The sequence below is a fragment of the Natator depressus genome, chromosome 6 (assembly GCF_965152275.1).
Source record: "Natator depressus isolate rNatDep1 chromosome 6, rNatDep2.hap1, whole genome shotgun sequence".
NCBI lineage: Eukaryota > Metazoa > Chordata > Testudines > Cheloniidae > Natator > Natator depressus.
The window spans coordinates 28,817,079-28,836,078 of NC_134239.1; the positions used below are offsets into that span (position 1 = coordinate 28,817,079).

The 19,000-nt window shown below is 41.4% G+C and overlaps 1 protein-coding gene across 5 annotated transcripts in view; it reads left to right on the forward strand.

The window, feature by feature from the left end:
* The window catches only part of HPS5 (HPS5 biogenesis of lysosomal organelles complex 2 subunit 2), a 48,058-nt gene that overhangs the window by 19,096 nt on the left and 9,962 nt on the right, over positions 1 to 19,000 (forward strand). For all 5 annotated transcript variants that reach the window (XR_012639849.1, XM_074954884.1, XM_074954886.1 and 2 more), the window contains 10 exons: positions 2,446 to 2,605; positions 5,450 to 5,573; positions 11,510 to 11,662; positions 12,449 to 12,520; positions 13,515 to 14,134; positions 15,581 to 15,701; positions 15,992 to 16,147; positions 16,662 to 16,781; positions 17,550 to 17,663; positions 18,528 to 18,634. Coding sequence is in view for 4 of the 5 variants with exons in the window: in XM_074954884.1 (XP_074810985.1) it covers positions 2,446 to 2,605; positions 5,450 to 5,573; positions 11,510 to 11,662; positions 12,449 to 12,520; positions 13,515 to 14,134; positions 15,581 to 15,701; positions 15,992 to 16,147; positions 16,662 to 16,781; positions 17,550 to 17,663; positions 18,528 to 18,634 (1,747 nt within the window). In the remaining variant the exon portion in view is untranslated. The remainder of the gene's footprint in view (positions 1 to 2,445; positions 2,606 to 5,449; positions 5,574 to 11,509; positions 11,663 to 12,448; positions 12,521 to 13,514; positions 14,135 to 15,580; positions 15,702 to 15,991; positions 16,148 to 16,661; positions 16,782 to 17,549; positions 17,664 to 18,527; positions 18,635 to 19,000) is intronic.

Below are 19,000 nucleotides of genomic sequence, written 5' to 3' on the forward strand. Positions count from 1 at the left end.
TATTTCGGGTGTGGGGGAGGTAATATCTTTTATTGGACCAACTTCTGTAGGTGAAAGGTACAAGCTTTTCAAGCTACACGGAGCTCTTATTCAGGTCTGGGGAAGGAAATCAGAGTGTCTTAGCTAACTACAGTTTGAGACACATTGCTAAACGTAAGGGTTAACTCATATTGTAGGAGGCCACATGAAAAGAGGTGGGCAATTGAGGGTTTAGACTATTATTCATAAGGGGTTTGAAGTGGGCAATTAAGGATAGCAGGCGGTGGTGGGGGTATTACAAAGTGTTGTAATGAGCCATAAAACCAGTGTTCCTGTTGAGTCCATGGTTTTTGTTGTCCACCAGAGTTACGAATTTAAGTTCCCAGTTGACACCTACCACCCCACATTGGAACCCATACTGCACGTCATCATACAGTTAAAACCCATATTTAATGCGGACCACATCCTGAAGTAAATCTTTCTTGAGCACCCTATTCTTGTCTTCAAACAATCCCCCAGCCTTGCCAAGCTCTTCATCAGAAGCAAGCTCCCCACAGACCGGGATGTACCAACTCAGAGCAGCACCAAACCCTGCCAGAATAACAGATGCAAAACCTGCAGACATATCTCCACTGCTACAATGATCAGTACCTCACACAACAAACACACCTTTTGAGATTCATGGGTCCTACACATGCTTATTACAACTCATTCAGTACATCAAATGCCCCAAAAAAACTTATGTGGGTGAAACCAGTCAATCATTACATTCTTGAATGAACTCTCACAAAAAAATGATAAAAGACAAAAACACTTACTGCCTATGGGCAAACTTTTCTCACAAAGTGATCACTCCATATCTGGTTTCAGAGTAGCAGCCTTGTTAGTCTGTATTCGCAAAAAGAAAAGGAGCACTTGTGGCACCTTAGAGACTAACAAATTTATTTGAGCATAAGCTTTCATGAGCTACATGCTCAAATAAATTTGTTAGTCTGTAAGGAGCCACAAGTACTCCTTTTCTTTTTACTCCATATCTGTTCTTTCAATACTCGCCCTCAAATACCACAATACCCTCAAAAGGTGAGCTTGGGAACTTAAATTAATAACTCAGCTAGACACCAAAAAACACGGATTCAACAGGGACATTAGTTTTACGGTCCATTACAACAATTTGTAATATCCCCCACCCCCACTGCCTGCTACCCTTAATTGTCCACTTCAAATCCTTTATGCATAACAATCTAACCCTCTGTTGCCCATTTCCTTTCAAGTGGCTGCCTACAACATGCATTATCCCTTACGCTTAACAATCTGTCCCAACTTGTATTTAGCTTACACACTGATTTCCTTCCCCAGATCTGAATAGGAGCTCTGCATAGCTCAAAAGCTTGTACTTTCCACCAGCAGAAGTTGGTCCAATAAAAGGTATTACCTCACCAACCTTGTCTTTTTCATATCCTGGGACCAACCTGGCTACATCCACACTGCAAGATACTTAGGGTGTCTATTACTAACTAGACTAATGGGGATAGGAACCTAAAAATGTTAATTATGCAGTTTTCTAGATTTGTGAGGGTATGATTTGATAGATTTCATGTTCATCTAGGGCTACTTAATTCTATTCTCTGACTCACAATGATTCCTGCATAACAGTACTTCTCTTCTAGAGTTATATTTTAGAGTGCTGTAACATTCTTCAGAAAATGCCAGTTTGTGTGGAAATGTGACCTCATTTGGGCATAAGACCTTGTACTCAGTTTTAAAAATTGGCTTTAACCTTACTTACAAAAGTGTCAAGTGCTGTTTTACTCATGTGGTTGGTAAGATGTTGACCCTTTTAATGTCTTGTGAAAAGGAAAAACTTGCTTCGTATTTAGCACTTACATAGCTGTTTTCATCTTCGAAGCACTTTAGACAACTAATTATTCTCACAACATCCTGTGAGGTTATCCATGTTGTAGAGATGTAGAAATGTACAGCTTGAGCTGAACCATGACCAGGGAGAAACGTGTGTTTTGGGGAAAACTTTTGTGGAGGGTCTATAATTGCACTTACAATTGTGTTAGCAAACTAGTTATTTAAGAATCAATTAACTGCAATTATACCATGACCAAAACTCCCTTTATAGGCGAGAGGAAGTGTCTTGTACAGTGTGGCTTTGTCAGAGACGATATTAAAACTGAGGAGTTCTTAGTTCCTCATCTTGTGCTCAGCCCACCAGACTTGCCGTTTTTTTTGTAGTTACTCTTCCTGTAAAAGTTTCATTTTAACTCTTACTTAGTTCAATTTCTTTATAAATATACAGTGTGGCATACTCATCTGCATACAAATACCAGAATGCTTTTCCAGCATACATGTGTTTATTTCCAAGGTTTCAGATTAAAAGCTCTGGTGGTTCACTGAATTCTCAGTGTGGTTTAATAAGGATATTTTTGTGGCTCATGTGACTATTATTTGCCCCCACAGGAAAGTTTCAGTGTCTTAGACTCTGGAATTTATCGTGTTATTAGTCGAAGAGGCAGTCAGTCAGATGAAGACTCTTGTTCCCTAAACAGCCAAACATTGTCAGAAGATGAGAGACTTAAAGAGTTTACTGCACACCAGGAAGAAGAGCAGGTGGAGCTTGGTAATGGCTTGCGATGAAAATTGCTTTTCAGTTGCCTTTTTTGTGTTCAGCAAGTAGCTGGTGATATGGTGTCTAGGTTTAAAACAACAACAAAATCCTTTATAGCTGTAAATTCCATTTGTCTTCCACCATTTAGATATCCCTGATTTAAACCCTGTAAACTGTGCGGTGAATCACATGTGCCACATCTTGCTGGTAGACCTAAAGTCATCACTTATGTGGCCTCTTGTAGTAAAACATTGTACTGAAAACTTTAGGGTTGAGATCCTGACTCAATTGAAGTAAATGGCAAAATTCCCTTTTATTTCAGTAGAGCCAGGATTTCACTCAAGATTTCCTTTTTTTGTAGGTAACTCAGCTAGGTTATTCTTAGCATTAAGGCAAAATACCCTGCTTCAGTATTAATCCAGCCTCTGCTAGCCAGATTTCCACTTTCGTTGTCCTATCCTAACTCTAGTTGAGCCAGGCCTTATATTGGTGCCAGGGCGCTGGTCGGTGTGGGTCAAGAGCTTTTAACTTTCTTGCAGGGTTTCTTTTCTGGGTTTTTTGGAAGGGATTCCCTCCTGTACAGTTACACATGGGTGTATGAGGGATGCAATCTTTTGAAATAGTAACCCCATTATTCCACCCAATCAGCTTTGTTCTTTTCTTCCCCCAACAAATGTCCATCTCTGGACAAAAGTAGAGGCTTCTCTGGCTTTTCAAGGGGTAGTGTGATTTCTCGTTTCTGAAAAAAACACACCTTTGTTAGTAGCTCCTTTCTCTGCTGCTGCCTGTCTGTGTTGATAGAGGAAGCTGTTTAAAGCTGGGTAGAGGATAGAATGGCCTGCAGAGAGGGAGATGCTCTTGGGTTTCTGCTGGGAATATACTCCAGTGCTTTAGGGAGAATATTGGGGTTTATTTTTTGTATAGTGAGCTCTCTCTGCAGATGCACCAGAAGAGCTGGATGAGGCAGACCTGAAGGCCCACTCCTATTAAATATTAAACTCCTTCCACCTCACCCACCCAATTTAGAGCTGCTAGCTATGAGAAGGTGTGGAGTCTTTCTCCTGACCCCTAGGTTGCTGATGACCTAAAAATTAAGTGGGGCAGGAGAGCAAAACTCCCTTCTCATCAGGGAGTCAACCTGCTATCCCCTGCAGAGTGGGAACGTCCTGTAGGAAGGGATGGCGCCCCTTGTGATGTCCCTGATTTTGAATTGAACCCTGCTCTGTTTGGTCAAGAGGGAAGGTGAAGAATGCAGCTGTATTGGTAGACTCATTCTTTTCTAAAATCAAGTGGATTATACTAAAGTGTATGAAAATATGTCAGGGGGTTTCTTTGGCCTCTCTTTTTAGTAATCTGTTGGTGTCAGAAACTAAAATGTCGTAGTGCAACAATTTTTTTTGCCAAGGTGTTTGTGGACTTTCTCACAATGTGTGTTAAGAAAGAGTGGAAAATATAAAGGTTTAAAAGCTAATACCATCTTTAGGTAGGTTTGTACTATTAATAAATGCATGTTTTGTGACCATGAACTTTACACTTGTCATTTGTGACATTTGTTCACCCATTTTCACTTTTTGGTTATGCCATCTTAATGTGTTTTAGAATGTAAAATTTTCAAGTGAAGAGACTTGGCTTTACACGTTTGGAGTTAGAGCTTTCCTGTTGCTGCTCAACTAGTGATCTCCAAGTGGCTGGTTATTTCAAACTATAAAAGTCCTAGCTGCTTCTGTATCTCAGTGCATGTGAGCATCATTTGGTACTTTCGATCAGTGGTTTGCAAACTGCGGGTTGTGACCCAGAACTTGGTCGCGGAATGTAAGGTACTGGGTTGCGGCGGCTCTGGTCAGCACCGCCGACCTGGTCGTTAAAAGTCCCATCGGCGGTGCTGCCTGACTAAGGCAGGCTAGTCCCTACCTGACACTGTGCTCCGCCCCAGAAGCGTTCAGCAGCAGGTCCGGCTCCCTGGCGGGGGGGCACGGGGCTCTGGATGCTGCTCCTGCCCCAAACACTGGCTCTGCACTCCTAGCCAATGGGACGTGGGGGCAGTGCTTGCGGGCAAGAGCTGCGCGGAGCTGCTTGTATACCTTCGCCTAGGAGCCGGACTTCCTGCTGGCTGCTTCCAGGGCACAGCGTGGTCTGCGGTGCCAGGACAGGCAGGAAGCCTGCTTGAGCGCCCTCACTGCACCGCTGACCGGGAGCCACCTGAGGTAAGCATGCACCCCCCATCCCCTGCCCCACCCCTGAGCCCTACCCAAGCCCGGAGCCCCTTCCTGCACCCAAACCCCTCGTCCCTGGCCCCACCCCAGAGTCTGCCCCCTCAGCCCAGATGTAATCTAACTTTCCCAGCCCAAATGTAATCTAACTTTCATGAAATATCACTACATAGTTTAATATGACATATTTATGTTAATTTTTTTTGAGCCATCTTGGTTACCTGCTGAAAACAGCATTGAGCTGTTGCCTCAGAATAGGCCAGAAATCCATGTACAGAAGACAGTCACCCATCCAGTGTTCTCCTCTTACTGCCACTAGTTTGTCAGTTGCCTCTTTATCAAATAAAGATTCAACAGGTTAATAAAACAAATAGCATTACTGGCCTTAGACCAGTAGGTAAAATTGCCCTTGATCCCAAGGACTGTGTGTGTGTGTTGCTAGTTCCTATCCTATCTCCAGTCTCCCACTCTCCAAAAAAAAAAAAAAAAAAATCCATGATAGAACCTGCAAGTAAAAAAGAAAACACAATTTAGGCTACAAGAGTAAAATTTCCCAGTTAAAGGAAAGCGTGGGTCCTAACTGGATTATATGTTTCATTGTCAAGTCATTGCTTCATAATTTTATTATTTCAATTCCGTTTGTTAGACAACGTATCTCATGCTTCTGTGGTGGTTGAGACTGATCGGAATGAGACTTTTCTCCCATTCAGTATTCCATTGTCATTTCGTTCACCATCTCCTCTGGTCTCCCTCCAAGCTGTCAAGGAAAGGTAAAAATCATAGGATATTTGTTCATCCATTATATTCCTTTTTTTCTGAATTCATAGCATTGTTGATTCATACTTTGCCGAAAGATAAAATATTACATAAAATACACAATATAAAATCAAATTTGATAGGGAAGTTAGAGTTTAATCCTGACTCCAATGAAGATAATAGGAGTCTTGCCATTGACTTCAATGAAGCCAGGATTTCACTCTTGAGTTTTAAATGGAGGTTAAGAACACATACCATAGTCTTGTGGCTAGCATTTCCAACTTTTGAGTGAGTCTATTGATTGTGGCTATGGGATTTAGCATTTTGGTACTTAGATTGTTGAAGATGTTAAGGTCCTGCTGTGTATTTTAATGATGGTATGTATTGTCAAGAGATGTACCCCAAATCAATTAACTTGTCCCTTCCTTCCTTCAGTAAATCTTTATGCATTCCTCACAGGTATCTGGAATCAACTGTGGTTTATACTTACTATATGTGAACAAACCCAGTTTTATGTCTAAAAATCAAAATGTGCAGCTTTAAAATATAAAACAAGCAAGCCACTAAAATAAGGGGGGGAAATAGCTTGCATAAAACTGGTTATTTCAAAGCTCTGAATATAATGTATCTTATTTAAAACCAGAAGTGCTGGCCCATGGTGTTTGTAGCATTATCTTGAAATGTTGGGTTAGCCCTTTCATTCAGTTTTCTAAGGTAAGTGTATTGCTCCCAGACCCTTCAATAATAAAATAATGTTTTCATCAAATTACTTGATGTCTGTTAGTCTATTGAAAGCTTCATCCATAAGCTTTATGTGGATATTCACACCTCCATTTTCCTCTTTCCAAATACCAAGCTATATCCATTTAAAAAAGTTTATTACCAGAGAACATTAATTTTTACACAAGCAGAAAATTAAATCCATAAGTATTCATATGCTACATTCTAGTTACTCCAGTTTAAAGGCTTGGGTCAAGTATCCTATTTTATTTTGCGGTCTATAATCTTTTATAAAAATTTCCCTTCAACACTCACTGTATTTTAAGATCAGTAACCTACTGGGCTTAAACCCATTCCCTCTTCTTAAATTTGAAGAGCAGCTCTTTTTGTGTTGTACTGTGCCACCACTAGGAAGGGCTCTTTGAGTGGTGAATGTTAACTGTTTAACCAGAGAATCCAGAAGTTCTATTTCGAGTGATTGTACAAATCAGTTCCACTGTAGGGGGGTGTGTGTGTGTGTGTGTGTGCCTTGCACAATTGTTGGGAACCTTTTACCTGAGTGGTACCCAGCAGGGTGGGTCAAGCGCTCTCTGCCATCACTCGCCACTGCTTGCAGGTATAAAAGGACAGTGACAGCTTTTGTAACACTTCCAGTCTTGCTATTACATATTTATTTCACTTGCTCTTTGTATATAGTCTGTTGTTTAGTTGGTAGTTCGATATAGTTCATGGTTAGTGTTAGTGATAGGTTTCAGTTTTTAGATTCTTTATGGACCAAATTTGATTCTCAGTAGCAGGCACTGTACTGGAGCCATGCCTTGTTCTCTGGGGTTCAGGTCCCGCCAATCGTGTGCCAGAGCTTTGCCTGTCAGTGACCCACAGCCCAGTTGCCTAAAATGTTTGGGGGAGTCCCACATCAGTGGAAAAAGTGTCACATTTGTAGAGAGTTTAAGCCTCACTCGAAAAAAGAGAGAGCAGCAAGACTTAAACATCTCTTTATGGAGGCGGCACTTTACCCTCCTTTGGAGCCGTTGGGTTCAGAGCATATTCCAAGCCCGGCGCCATCAGTACAGAGACACATCTTCCAGGGACTCAGTACCTCGTTCAGCAAGGCCAGCTAGAGATGAGGACTCTGTGAGGGACTCGAAGGGGAAGCGTTTTCTAGAGCATTCCTCTGCCACAAAGTGGGGTTTGTCAACTCCAGAATCTATGCCAGGTCTGTTGAGGCTGACCCCTGAATTTATTATACAGACACAGCAGACTGAAGACCAATTCTGGTATTGATGACGTCAGAGGTAGGCTGCCACAGAGAATTGCTTAACCTTTTGGTACCGGCATCCCCAGCAGAGCAAGAGTGGTTTCAGCAGGTCAGCAAGAGCATGCAGTCCTGATGCCGCTTCCAATACCTAAGGGGCCAGTACAATCCAGAGGCAAGCCACTGTCACTATCCTGAGTACCACCACCTCTGGGTTCAGCTTACCTGTATCCTGTCTACATGGGTTCTGCTCCGCTGTTATTGCAGGACTCAGTCATCTTGGTCAGATTTGGAAGTGGGGTCTTCTGTGTCCCAAACCAGATGGCAGGGTTATTGTCCATCAGAACTTTGTGGTTTATGGATGTCCCAGTCTGAGAAGTCATGTCTGAATCCAATGGGAAAGGCAGAGGAGACCCTACTAGTGTTGCTAGAAAGACGAACAACCAATTTGCTGAGATCATGCTGGTGCAATTAGTATGAGGTAAGCATGATCCTGCTTGGCCTTGAACAGGACATTGGGTAGTAATGTATGCATTTCCTCTAACAGCAGCAGGGAGCTCATCTGTGATAGCATGAAACTCTGTCAAAGAACCTGGGCTGTGACCCCCTCTGGAGCAGAACTGATGGCACTTTCTATTGGTCTTTGTTGCAAACAGGTCCTCTTGGGGAGTTCTCCACAACTGGGCGGTGGACCTGGCCACGTCCAAACAGAGACCATTCATGGTGAGCGGAGGAGGACCTGACAATGTGTTCTGCTCGCCTGGGAAGCAAGCAGCTTTGGGGTGAATTGAGTTAGTTATACAGAACTCCCAAAGCAGAATTACCTCATGGCACAGCTAGAAGGAACACACCCCTCCCTGTCTGTTCACATAGGACATAGTCGCTGTATTGTGCGTTAACGCTAGCAGACTTTTCCCACACAGTATGTGGACGGAAGGTCAAACAGGCTAGATTGGTAGCATGTAGCTCCCTGATGTTTATTCGAATCCTCAGATCTTGTGAGGGCCACAATCCTTGAGTTGCAGGGTTCTGATATGGCCCACCCAGGGATGAGGTATCCATGACCAGCTTGAGCATTCGTTGCGGAGAAACGAAGGGAACTCCTGCACAAACATACCAAAGGTCTGTCCATCAGTTCAGAGAGGATAAAGTTACCTATGGAACACTAATCACTCTGCCTAAACTACGTCGCAGGGGACATACACCGACGCCAGCCATTCCTGAAGCCTTCTGAGGGCAGAAGTGTAGTCTGGTGTGCTGCACTATACAGGTACATGCCGCCATGTGTCCCAGAAGCTTGAGCCAAGTGTGTGCTTGGTAACTGGATATGCTTTTAGATCCAAGACCAGGTCTCTGAGCATTTGAAGAGTTGACAGGGACAGATACACTCTGACTTTTGTAGCATCCAAGCATGTGCCGATAAACTCTATTCTTTGCACGGGTTTTAGAACTGATTTGTCCATACTGAAGAACAGCCCTAGTGTTTTGAAGGTGGACTGAATGATGGTCATACTGGACAGTGATTGAGACTCGGACTGGCCTCTCGTCAGTCAGTCGTCCTGGTGGAGGAATCACATGGATTTCCAGTCTCTGCAGATACACAGTTACCTGCGCCCTGCACTTTGTGATAATGCAACAGGCTGCTGATAGGCTGAATGGAAGCACTGTGAATTGGTAGTGAATTCCATTGACTACAAACCTGAGAAACTTCTGGTGGTTTGGATGGGTTGCAATATGGAAGTAAGTGTCCTTTAAGTCAGGGGCAGCATACAAGTCGCCCTGTTCCAGGGAAGGCCAAATGAAAGTTTAGGGTAACTGTAAGGAATTTTATTTTCTTCGGGTACATGTTTAATTCTGTTAGGTCTAAAATAGGTCTAAGACTGCCTTTTGCTTTGGCACAAAGGAAACAGCATGAATAAAAACCCTTCCCACTGAGGAACAGAGGAACTTTTTCTCAGGCTCCTGCTAGAAGGAGAGATTGGACCTCCTGCTGAAGAGTGGTCTTGCAAGAGTGGTCCCTGAAGAGTGACAGGGAAGTGGGATTTGAAGAGGGGTAGAAACAAATTGAAGGGAATAATCTCCCCTCCCCTGCCCCCCCCCCCCCCAATCTACAGGCTTTCCACATGGCCACAGGGATGCCTCTTGGTTAGCACTATTGGAAATGGCTCACTCAACAGACTTTTAGGAAGCACTTCTGAGTAGCAGAAATCCTTCAACTAGATGTGCTTATCTGGCCACATGGAAACGTTTTTCTATTTTTTCTTAACAGAAACGGTGTCTCTCTAGTGCAGGCTTCCATTAACCATGTTTTGGATTATCTGTTGCACCTCAAACATCAAGACAGTTCAATTAAAGTCCATTTGGCGGCTATTTCAGCATTCCACCCTCTACTGGGTAATAAATCACTCTTTTCCAACCCCGTAACTATCAGATTTCTAAAAGGGTTGGATGAATTATACCTTTAGGTACAGGAACCTATTCCCCCAAGGGATCTCAACCTGGTGCTAAAAAAATGAACGGGACTTCCCTTTGAACTTCTTGCAAATTGCTCCCTGCTCCATCTCTTTATGAAAGTGGCATTTCTGGTTGCGTTAACCTCAGCAAGGAGGGTGGGTAAATTGAGAGCCTTGGTTTCCAAGCCTCGTTATACAGTTTTCTGTAAGGATAAAGTGTACCTCCTCCCCCATCCAAAATTCTTGACAAAGGTGGTTTCCAATTTCCACATTAACCAGGCAGTTTATTTGCCAACTTTTCCCCAAAAGCCTACATGTGTACAGATGAGCAAAAACATCATTTATTGGATGTGAGGAGAGCATTAGTCTTCTAATTGGGCTGCCCCAGACCCTTTAGATCTTCAGCACAGTTATTTGTCATGATTTGCAGCCAGGGTGAAAGATTAACTGGTTTCCACTTAGGAAATCTAGAAAGAAATCCTCTCTTGCACTTGTTTGTGCAGTTAGCTTATGTCACGCCACCTCTTACCTGGAGTATTGGCTCATTCAACTAGAGCACAAAGAGCTTTCCTCATGCATGTACCTGGTCGAGGCATTTGCAAAGCAGCTACCTGGTCATCAGTTCATACGTTTGCTGCTCATTATGCCATTTCCCGTCAGTCCAGGAACAATGCCAGTTTTGGATGGCTTGTTCCACCATAGCTGTTCAGGTAGACTCCAAACAGTTATCTGCTTGTGAGTCACCTGTAGTGGACTGGACCTGTGCAAAATACTTTGAAGAACAACAGTTACATAAAGGTAGGTAACTGTTTTTTCTTTCTGACATGGCTAAACCTGTTCTGACCTGGAGTGCAGGAACTTGAGGTTGCTTTTGAATCCTGGTTTTCTAAAAAACTCTTGCATGTTTTGGGCCAATATATTAGACTTTTGGAATGTAGGTAAGCCTTCCTTTGGAATGAGACATTCTAAGGGTTAGGAATGTATAAGTGAAACAGAGGACCTCTTAGAATGCTCTCTAATTTATTAATAACTGTAAATTACCTGAACAATTTTCTTGTCACTGTGAAGGTCATTATAGACCAAATTAAAAGATAATTAACAAAATTCTTGTGTGTGTGCTAATTTAGAGGCTTTGTCATGGAAAAATTAACCTCTCTGTATTGCAAATAAAAATCTCATAATTTGCATAATTGTTAAATCTCCTCTACGAGCAGCACAAAACCAAACTTCCAGTGTTTTATTTTGTGATTTCCATTGGGGCCTAAAAATCTTAGGAGTAAAGAACTTGATTAAAGCGTACAAGTTCTGAGATGTTTCTCACTGAGTGCAACATGCATTTTTTTCATGTTTGGTTCTGACTGACTGATACTTGCTGGTTGCCAGTGCGCCCATCTTCTCTTCCTGCCTCCTTCAGATGATAAAGGTTTCTGAAGTGAGAAGCTGGCTAGAAAGACTGAGATTTATTGTGTTGACTGAGCTCCCCCCTACTGCCATCTCAGTTGTTTGAACTTTTGACTTTTAGTGTTTCCAGCTTTGTACGCAAAACCACTGAAAAGATTGGCACCCTTCATATGAGTCCTGATGTCAGAGTGAGGCAGGAAATAAAAGATGATGAGGAGTCTCATGAAGTGACTGCTAGTATAGCCATGCACTCCCAGGAAGAAGATGAAAACGAGTAAGTTCAAGCTCGCATAGTTTTATTAGTCGAATATGCCAGCTGCTCAAGGACTGGGAACTCTTGTCTTCCACAATGATCCCATTCATTTAAAGAATGGGGAATCACATGATTCTGCTGGAGATTTTTTTCCAGCTGGCTGTATAGAGAGGCTCCATGAATTCATCTGGTTTCTCCCTCCTCCCCCACCCCCTTTCTCAATTTTTTACCTCCAAGCTTGTTCAGGTGTCAAACTCGTCTTGAAAATGGATGTTAACAGTTTACATTCGTGGTGCTGGAATGGTTGAGGAAGGGGAAACGAATATAGTTCCCTACTTGCCCTTCTTGGGTACCTAAGCAGGCTTGTTGACGCATGTGAATTTTAAAGCCTACATCCTATTTTTAATGAAAAGAGGAACAAGCAGCTGTATCGCCCTCAAAACTGGGTTGTTTAAGGGAATAAGAAAACACTCTAGTGGCTTAGTCATATGAATAAAGAATGAGAGCTAAATTGTTATCCGGAGTTAAATTGGCAAATCATTAAAATATTTTAAGCAATGAATTTGTAATAGCTTAGTGTTAGTTTTGTTTCTTGACATCTGAGAACCCTCATAGGTAATGAATTACAAGATGGAAGAAATTATTTTTCTTCTGCTCCTCAAGTCCAGCTGCTCCATAATTACTGTAGTCTCATTTGTCTGTTTCTCATGAAAAGTAACAGAGCTGCATTTCTCATAACAGAATTAATGCTATTTCTCCCTCTGTTTTGAAAAGAGAGCACAATTTTGTCTTCATATTTCTTTCTAGAGTGGAACTACAGAGCCAGCCTCAAGAAGAGGATCGGCTAAGAGATCTCAAGGTAGCAACGACAGAAGCTATGTAAGTAGAGAGCATAGAGCTATATTTTACTTTGGCAGAAAGCCTTTATTGTAAATATCTGCAATAAATGATACTGTGCAAGTATATCCAGACATGGTGTATGGCTATCTTGGGGGTGGGCAAACTTTTTGGCCCGAGGGCCACATCTGGATGGGGAAATTGTATGCAGGGCCATGAATGTAGGGCTGGGGCAGGGCGTTGGGGTATGGGAGGGAATGAAGGGGGGGGTTGCAGGGTGCAGGAGGGGGCTCAGGGCAGGGGGTTGGGGTGCAGGAGGGAGTGTGGGGTGTGGGAGGGGGCTCAGGGCAGGGGGTTGGGATGTGGGGTGCAAGAGGGATGTGGGGTGTGGGCTCCGGCCCAGCGCCGCTTACCTCAGGTGGCTCCGGGGTGACAGCGGCACTCAGTGGGGCTAAGGCTGGCCCTGTGCTGCTCCCGGAATTGGCCAGCATATCCAGCAGTGGCTCCTGGGGGCAGGGTGGGGTAGGCGGCTCCGCCGAGCGCTGCCCTCGCCTGCGGGTACCATCCCCAAAGCTCCCATTGTCCACCATTCCCCATTCCCGGCCAGTGGGACCTGTGGGGGGCGGTGCCTGCAGGTGAGGGCAGCCCAAGGAGCCGTCCCCTCCCCCCACATAGTTTGCCCTTCCCTGGGCTATCTGAAAGTCCTTACTTGAATAGTGGCTTTTTTCCATTAAAAATATAACTTCATTGTGAGTTTTGCTGAGAAAAAGAGGACTGTAGCATTAGAGGTAGAATCGAACAGTTGCCTACCAAGCTACATGAATCATTTGGAGGGGAGATCCCCAAAAGCAAGCAAGGAGAAATTATATAGTGACTTTCCTACTGTCCTGACTACTCAGGAAAACAGCATTGGTCTGACCAGTATCTAGGAATATACTAACGGTTGCGTTGTCCTCTTGATATGTCTAATAGATCAGCTCTGGCATCTCTTGATTATTAAATAGCAAGTTCAATGCATTTCCACTTTGTTTTACAGAAACAAACTGCAAGATCCACTGGTTTTGTTAGAACCACAATGCTTGAGAGGAGTTTTGCAGGAGTGGTTTTTGTATCTGGAAGAAACATTTGGTTTCAAAGAGCCTTCCTTTTCAGGTGACTGCTTATCCATTAAGAAAGTTAAGAACGTGCTTGCTGAAGAACAGAGTGAGGTTTTAGAAGAAAATATTGCACCAGAGCAACACAGTGAAGATCATGTAGGCAAAGGACAGACAGATGCCTTGCAAGGAATTACTGAACAGGATCAAAGTAGCGAAGCTCATTTTGGCAGAGAAGTGTGTGAAAATGATGCCAATTCAAAGGGAGCCTCAGACCATGTTTTTCAAGTGTATCCTCCATGTCTCATAGCGCACGATATTCAAAAGGACCTAATGGAGTTGACAACATTATGTTTTGAATTAAATGTGTTTCCTTGCGAGAATGGGAATGCGGAAGAAAGTGCTGAACAGGATTTACAGCGAACAATGTCATGGGTCTTGGCTTGCCAGTTCATAAAGGACTATTTCTTTCTCTTGGATTTAAAAAGACTGAAGCGATGTATTACAATCAATTACACTAGTAGTCCCAGTGTTTGGGAAACTTACATTGAGGGATTGAAAGGTAATGGCTGTGGTGGGTTTTTGTTTTAACTTTTAAACCAATTGAAGCTAAGTTTTAGGTTTTTGTTCTGGAAAAAATCCAGATTTAAAAAAATAAATAAATAAAAAAAATCCAGCCTGAGGGGACATTCCTTTCTGAACCACCTCTGAAACAAGTGGTCTTTTTCGTTTTTTTAATAAACAAAACTAGGTTAATAAGAACCAGTGGCTTCTAGGGGAAAATGCTTCTTGTTTAGTTACTACACTGATGTTATTTCTAAACAAGTTAATCTCTAGTGCAGCTGCAGTTAGCTGAACACGGTAGTGATATGAATCAAATGTGTTGAAACAGAATATGCAAATGTCAAAGAGAACTTGAAAAAGTGTGGTGCTGTTGAACTCAAATAATTTCAATTATTTAACATATAAGCCTAAAATTAGGGAAAGAGTTTCAGCACCCTCAGGGACAAAGTAGGCACAAATATTTCAGCTTGTTTCCAAAGCTTGGACGACAGCACATTTATGAAGATCAGCAGTGAATTGGAAAAACATTCCCCATATCACCTCAGACATCCTTTTCTTCTCCAGAAGTCCCTTCTGCCCTTTCTCATACCTTTGCACTCCAATGAATGAGGCTTCCTGGATGTAACTCAGAACAGAATTTGGTCCACTATATGCAACTTCTAAAACTGAAGCAAAACCTTTTTAGGCAGGTCTTCAGGGCTACCAATTGATAGAACCCTGATTCGGCATAGAAAGTTAAGCACATGCTTAAGTTTTTTGCTGGATGGAGGACTGTGTTTGGGCATGCAGAAATATGTTCCATGTTGGCGTAAGCAAAGTTTAGAGTAGAAAAGTATTAATTGCATCCCTGCATTGATTTGAGTGGAACTGGTTATTTGCATTCAGTTAAGGATGTGAGGTTTCGCAAGATCAGGGCTTATGTGCCCAGTTTGCTTCCTATGAATTCAGTTACAGAATTCCGAGTGACTTCAGTAATGTCCTTTATTGGTAATTTAAGCTTTAAGTTGAACCTGTGGTTCATTAACAGTTGGTGTTGAAATAAATTCAGGATGGTCTGTTCTGTACACGTGAAGCATATGTTCTGAAATTCCATGTGAGTTATGTAACTTTATATAGTAGAAAGTAAGTTGCCTTAAATCTTAAAGGGAAGGAGAAGTGGAAAACCTTATCTTGAAGTTTTTATACAAAAAAATTCCCTAACAAAAAAAAAATCAATTTAATAATGTTAACTTTGCCGTAACACTATTGATGGTAATTCAGTCAAAGCCAAACACACAGCTTAAGTGTGATTTACTCACCTGCTACCATTGCAGGCTAGAGATACATTTCCATGATGGGGACTTTGGAAGAATAAAGGACATTTTTCTCTTCCTTAATTGTTTTTTAAACTAGCTGAGTTGAAAAAAATAAAATCTTAAAACATTTACAATGTTTTGTGTTTCAGAACTGACTCACGCTAGTCCAGTGACTCTGGCAATGGAAAATGGAGATATGTTGAAAATATTAAAACTGTTAAATGACTTGGGGCCCTGGGATAGTCCTCTGTTATTGGCACATGCTCAAAGGTCTGTAGTGTGTGACTCTTTTTTTCTTGTTGGTTAATATGACAAATTTCAGACTGTCGGTTCACTTTCTGTTTGCCTTGCTCTGGATTTGTATTCCCACTAGCCTCTTCAATGTTTTGTGAGACTTTTTTATGGTAATAGTTCTAGTGTTAGCCTTGTTAAAGCGGAAGAACTTGAAACATGCTGGTAAATAAATTAGAATCTTGAAATAGGGTTGTATTTTTTTATCAAAGGGGCAATCTTGCTGTGATTTGGCATTAAAGATAATGTTTGTTTGTTTGTTTGTACAGGCTCTATGAAAAGTTTGGGGAAACAGCTATAAGGCCCTTGATCAAGTTCTACCCATCAATCTTGCCCTCTGACATCATGCAGCTTTGTAGACATCACCCTGCCCACTTTTTAGCATATTTAGACAGTCTTGTTAAATCAAAGCCAGAAGATGAAAGGTAAAGGGGCTGCATGTATGCTGTGTGCCTTTTTTTGTTGTTGGGAAATGGTTACGTAATAAAAAGACTGGATATCATCCAGGTGTGTGGGTTTTTTTAATGTAATGCTACTTTGCCTGCTCATTTAAAAATAGAGTGGAACTTAACATTAAATAAGCTTTTTGTTTTGCCAGTTAATTTCTGTGCACCAGTCTCTTCCCATGTTGCCTCATTACAAAGCAGGTTCCATTTTATCAAGATTTTTATAACAACTCTTTAATGACTTAGTGTTTTATAGACTGTAATGTATCAAATTAACTCAAACTAGCAATGGGAAACATTTCAATATGTAAAATTCAAATATGGATGTAGTCTGTAATATTTCTGAAGATTAAAGGAAATGTAACTTGTCTAGAAATCATCTTTCCAGTGCACTGATCATGGGTATTTTTAAATAGTATATATAAAAAGTTTATCAAAAGTTTACCATATTTGGTCAATTTAAAACCCATGGATTTTCCCATTCTTTTTTTAGGTCGTCCCTGCTTCAATCTCTTCTTAATCCTGAAGCATTACGACTGGATTGGCTGTGTCTGGCAGTTTCCCATGATGCGCCACAAAGAACAAATACAGTGGATTCTGAAGGAAACCCTAGGTAAGGTAGTAAATAATGTATATTTAATTGCACTGTGCAAACCAGATGTAGGTGTCCAGACTTTCTATGTGTTCCATGATGGAGCTGGCTACCTCAGAGTAATTTCACTTCCCTAGAGGGTGAAATTCACCCCAGTGGAGAGAATCCCTATAAAGCCTTCAGTTAAACAAATGGCTGTAAATGATGCATAGTCTTGCCTTGGCTCTTCTGCAGCAGGTTGAATTTCGTTCTAGAGTATGTTATCTCATCTACCTCAAGATGTCTAACAGCAGCAACCAAAGGATTAAATAACTTTCCTATCTTCATAATCCAGGCCGGAATGATCTCTTTAACGACTATAAATACATCTTTCTCTTAAGAAGCTGCCACTTCGTTTTTCAGAATCATTTTCAGTGTGTTTCTGGGGAAAACATTTTTTTAAAATGTGTGAAATTCCCCTACTGGCTCAGCTGGAGTATACAAAACGCCATTCCCTGCGCTGTGCACATGCCTCCTAATGTTGATGCTGATACACAAAAAGGCCACATTAACTTTTTTGTGTCCCTCTGTAATCACGTTAATCTGTGCCTACAGGGAAAATCTAATTTTAAGTGAATCTGTTAAGAAGATAGCAGGACGCACTGCTCTTTGAATTAATATTGTCAAAACTTCATGTGAAAGATGAAACAATCCCATTCATCTATTTGGCCTCCTGATAAAAAAAAGTTGTTGTTTTTTTTAAACTCATCAGAATGTTAACATTTAACTTGAATTAAACTGTCTTCCCAGACCACGTTCACATTTGTTTACCTGGGGCTATAGCCAACTGATTTTGCTTCTGATTAAACTCCCAGCTGATTTTGTAACAAAAGAGAGGATGGCTGACTGCTGCAAGTCATATGGGTAAGTCGGAAACTTTGTAGTTTACTGAAAAATTATGATTATTCTTGAAACTGGTTTAGTTGGTATCTTGGCCCGCTGAACATACAAATGAAAACCAATATGTTTCCTGCCAGTCTACTGTCAACTAAATCTGTTTAAATGAAGTATTTTGTGGCTGGCTTTATTTTAAAGTGTCGTCATGTATAGGTTATAAATAGCCAATGTGAAACATTCCTCTGCAGTATTACTGGTATTTTGCTTTGTAGCTAAGAAGCAACAAAGTCAAGTTGTAGCACATACTACACCATTACCTGTTAAGCTCTGTTTACTAGCCAACAAATGTTATTGACCTAAAATATGACCAAGGAAATAACCCCAATGCAAGTCACAAGGGTTATACCTTCATAATTACACTAATGCCTCTCCCATATTTAACCTGCTTTAGCAGAGAGAAATTTACCTATCAGTCTTCATGGACCTCTTGTAGGCATAAAGACATTCCCTCTGTTCCTAATTACCCCCACTCACTTATTTCCCTAATGACTTCCCTTTTCCTTATGCAGCTCTTACTTCCGTATGATGATTGTTTTCCACTTGACCCTTTACACTGTCATTCACAAAAAAACCCTCATTGTAATATGGGACCTGGATGTGTTGATCATTGAGCACTTATGACCTTTGTGAGGGTGGTGTTTGACAGAAAGCCGGCTCTAGTTCATTCAGTAAACTGACAGTTCTGGGGACTTATGGCATGGCCAGGTTATTCCTAGTATTTGGGGTTATTTGCTTTCACTGATGAGTTTGGTAATGAAATGCTGATTTACCAATGACATTAGTTTAGAACAGATAAGTATTTGATTTTGGAAATTTTAATCTTTTTTTAAGCTTCTGGCCTGGATATCTCTCTCTGTGTTTGGAACTGGATAGAAGAATAGAAGCCTTTACTAATATTGTTCATTTGGATGATATGAACCTGTTGGATGGAGAACATGGTTAGTGAATCTTAACTCATGAGCGCACCAGTAGAATACATGATCTATATTGACTATTTACTGATTACCATCTAAATATAGAGAAGCATTTATCGAGAGTTGAATGATGTATTTTTTAAGCACTGATGTAGCAAGATCACTTAGCGTTTTGTATAACTTCATATAGTATATTGTACAGCATAAATATAATGGAGTGTATAAATCAGTGACACTCTTTGTAGTTAAATTCTTGTCTTCCAACAAAACAGCAGTGTTTTAAAAAATAAATAAATAAAAATCATAGTCTTGTTTTGAGTGGTTCAAATCTCTTGACATTTTAATCGGATTTTTTGGCTCCAGCTTTCCCTCTGAGTTTTTGTTGCCCAG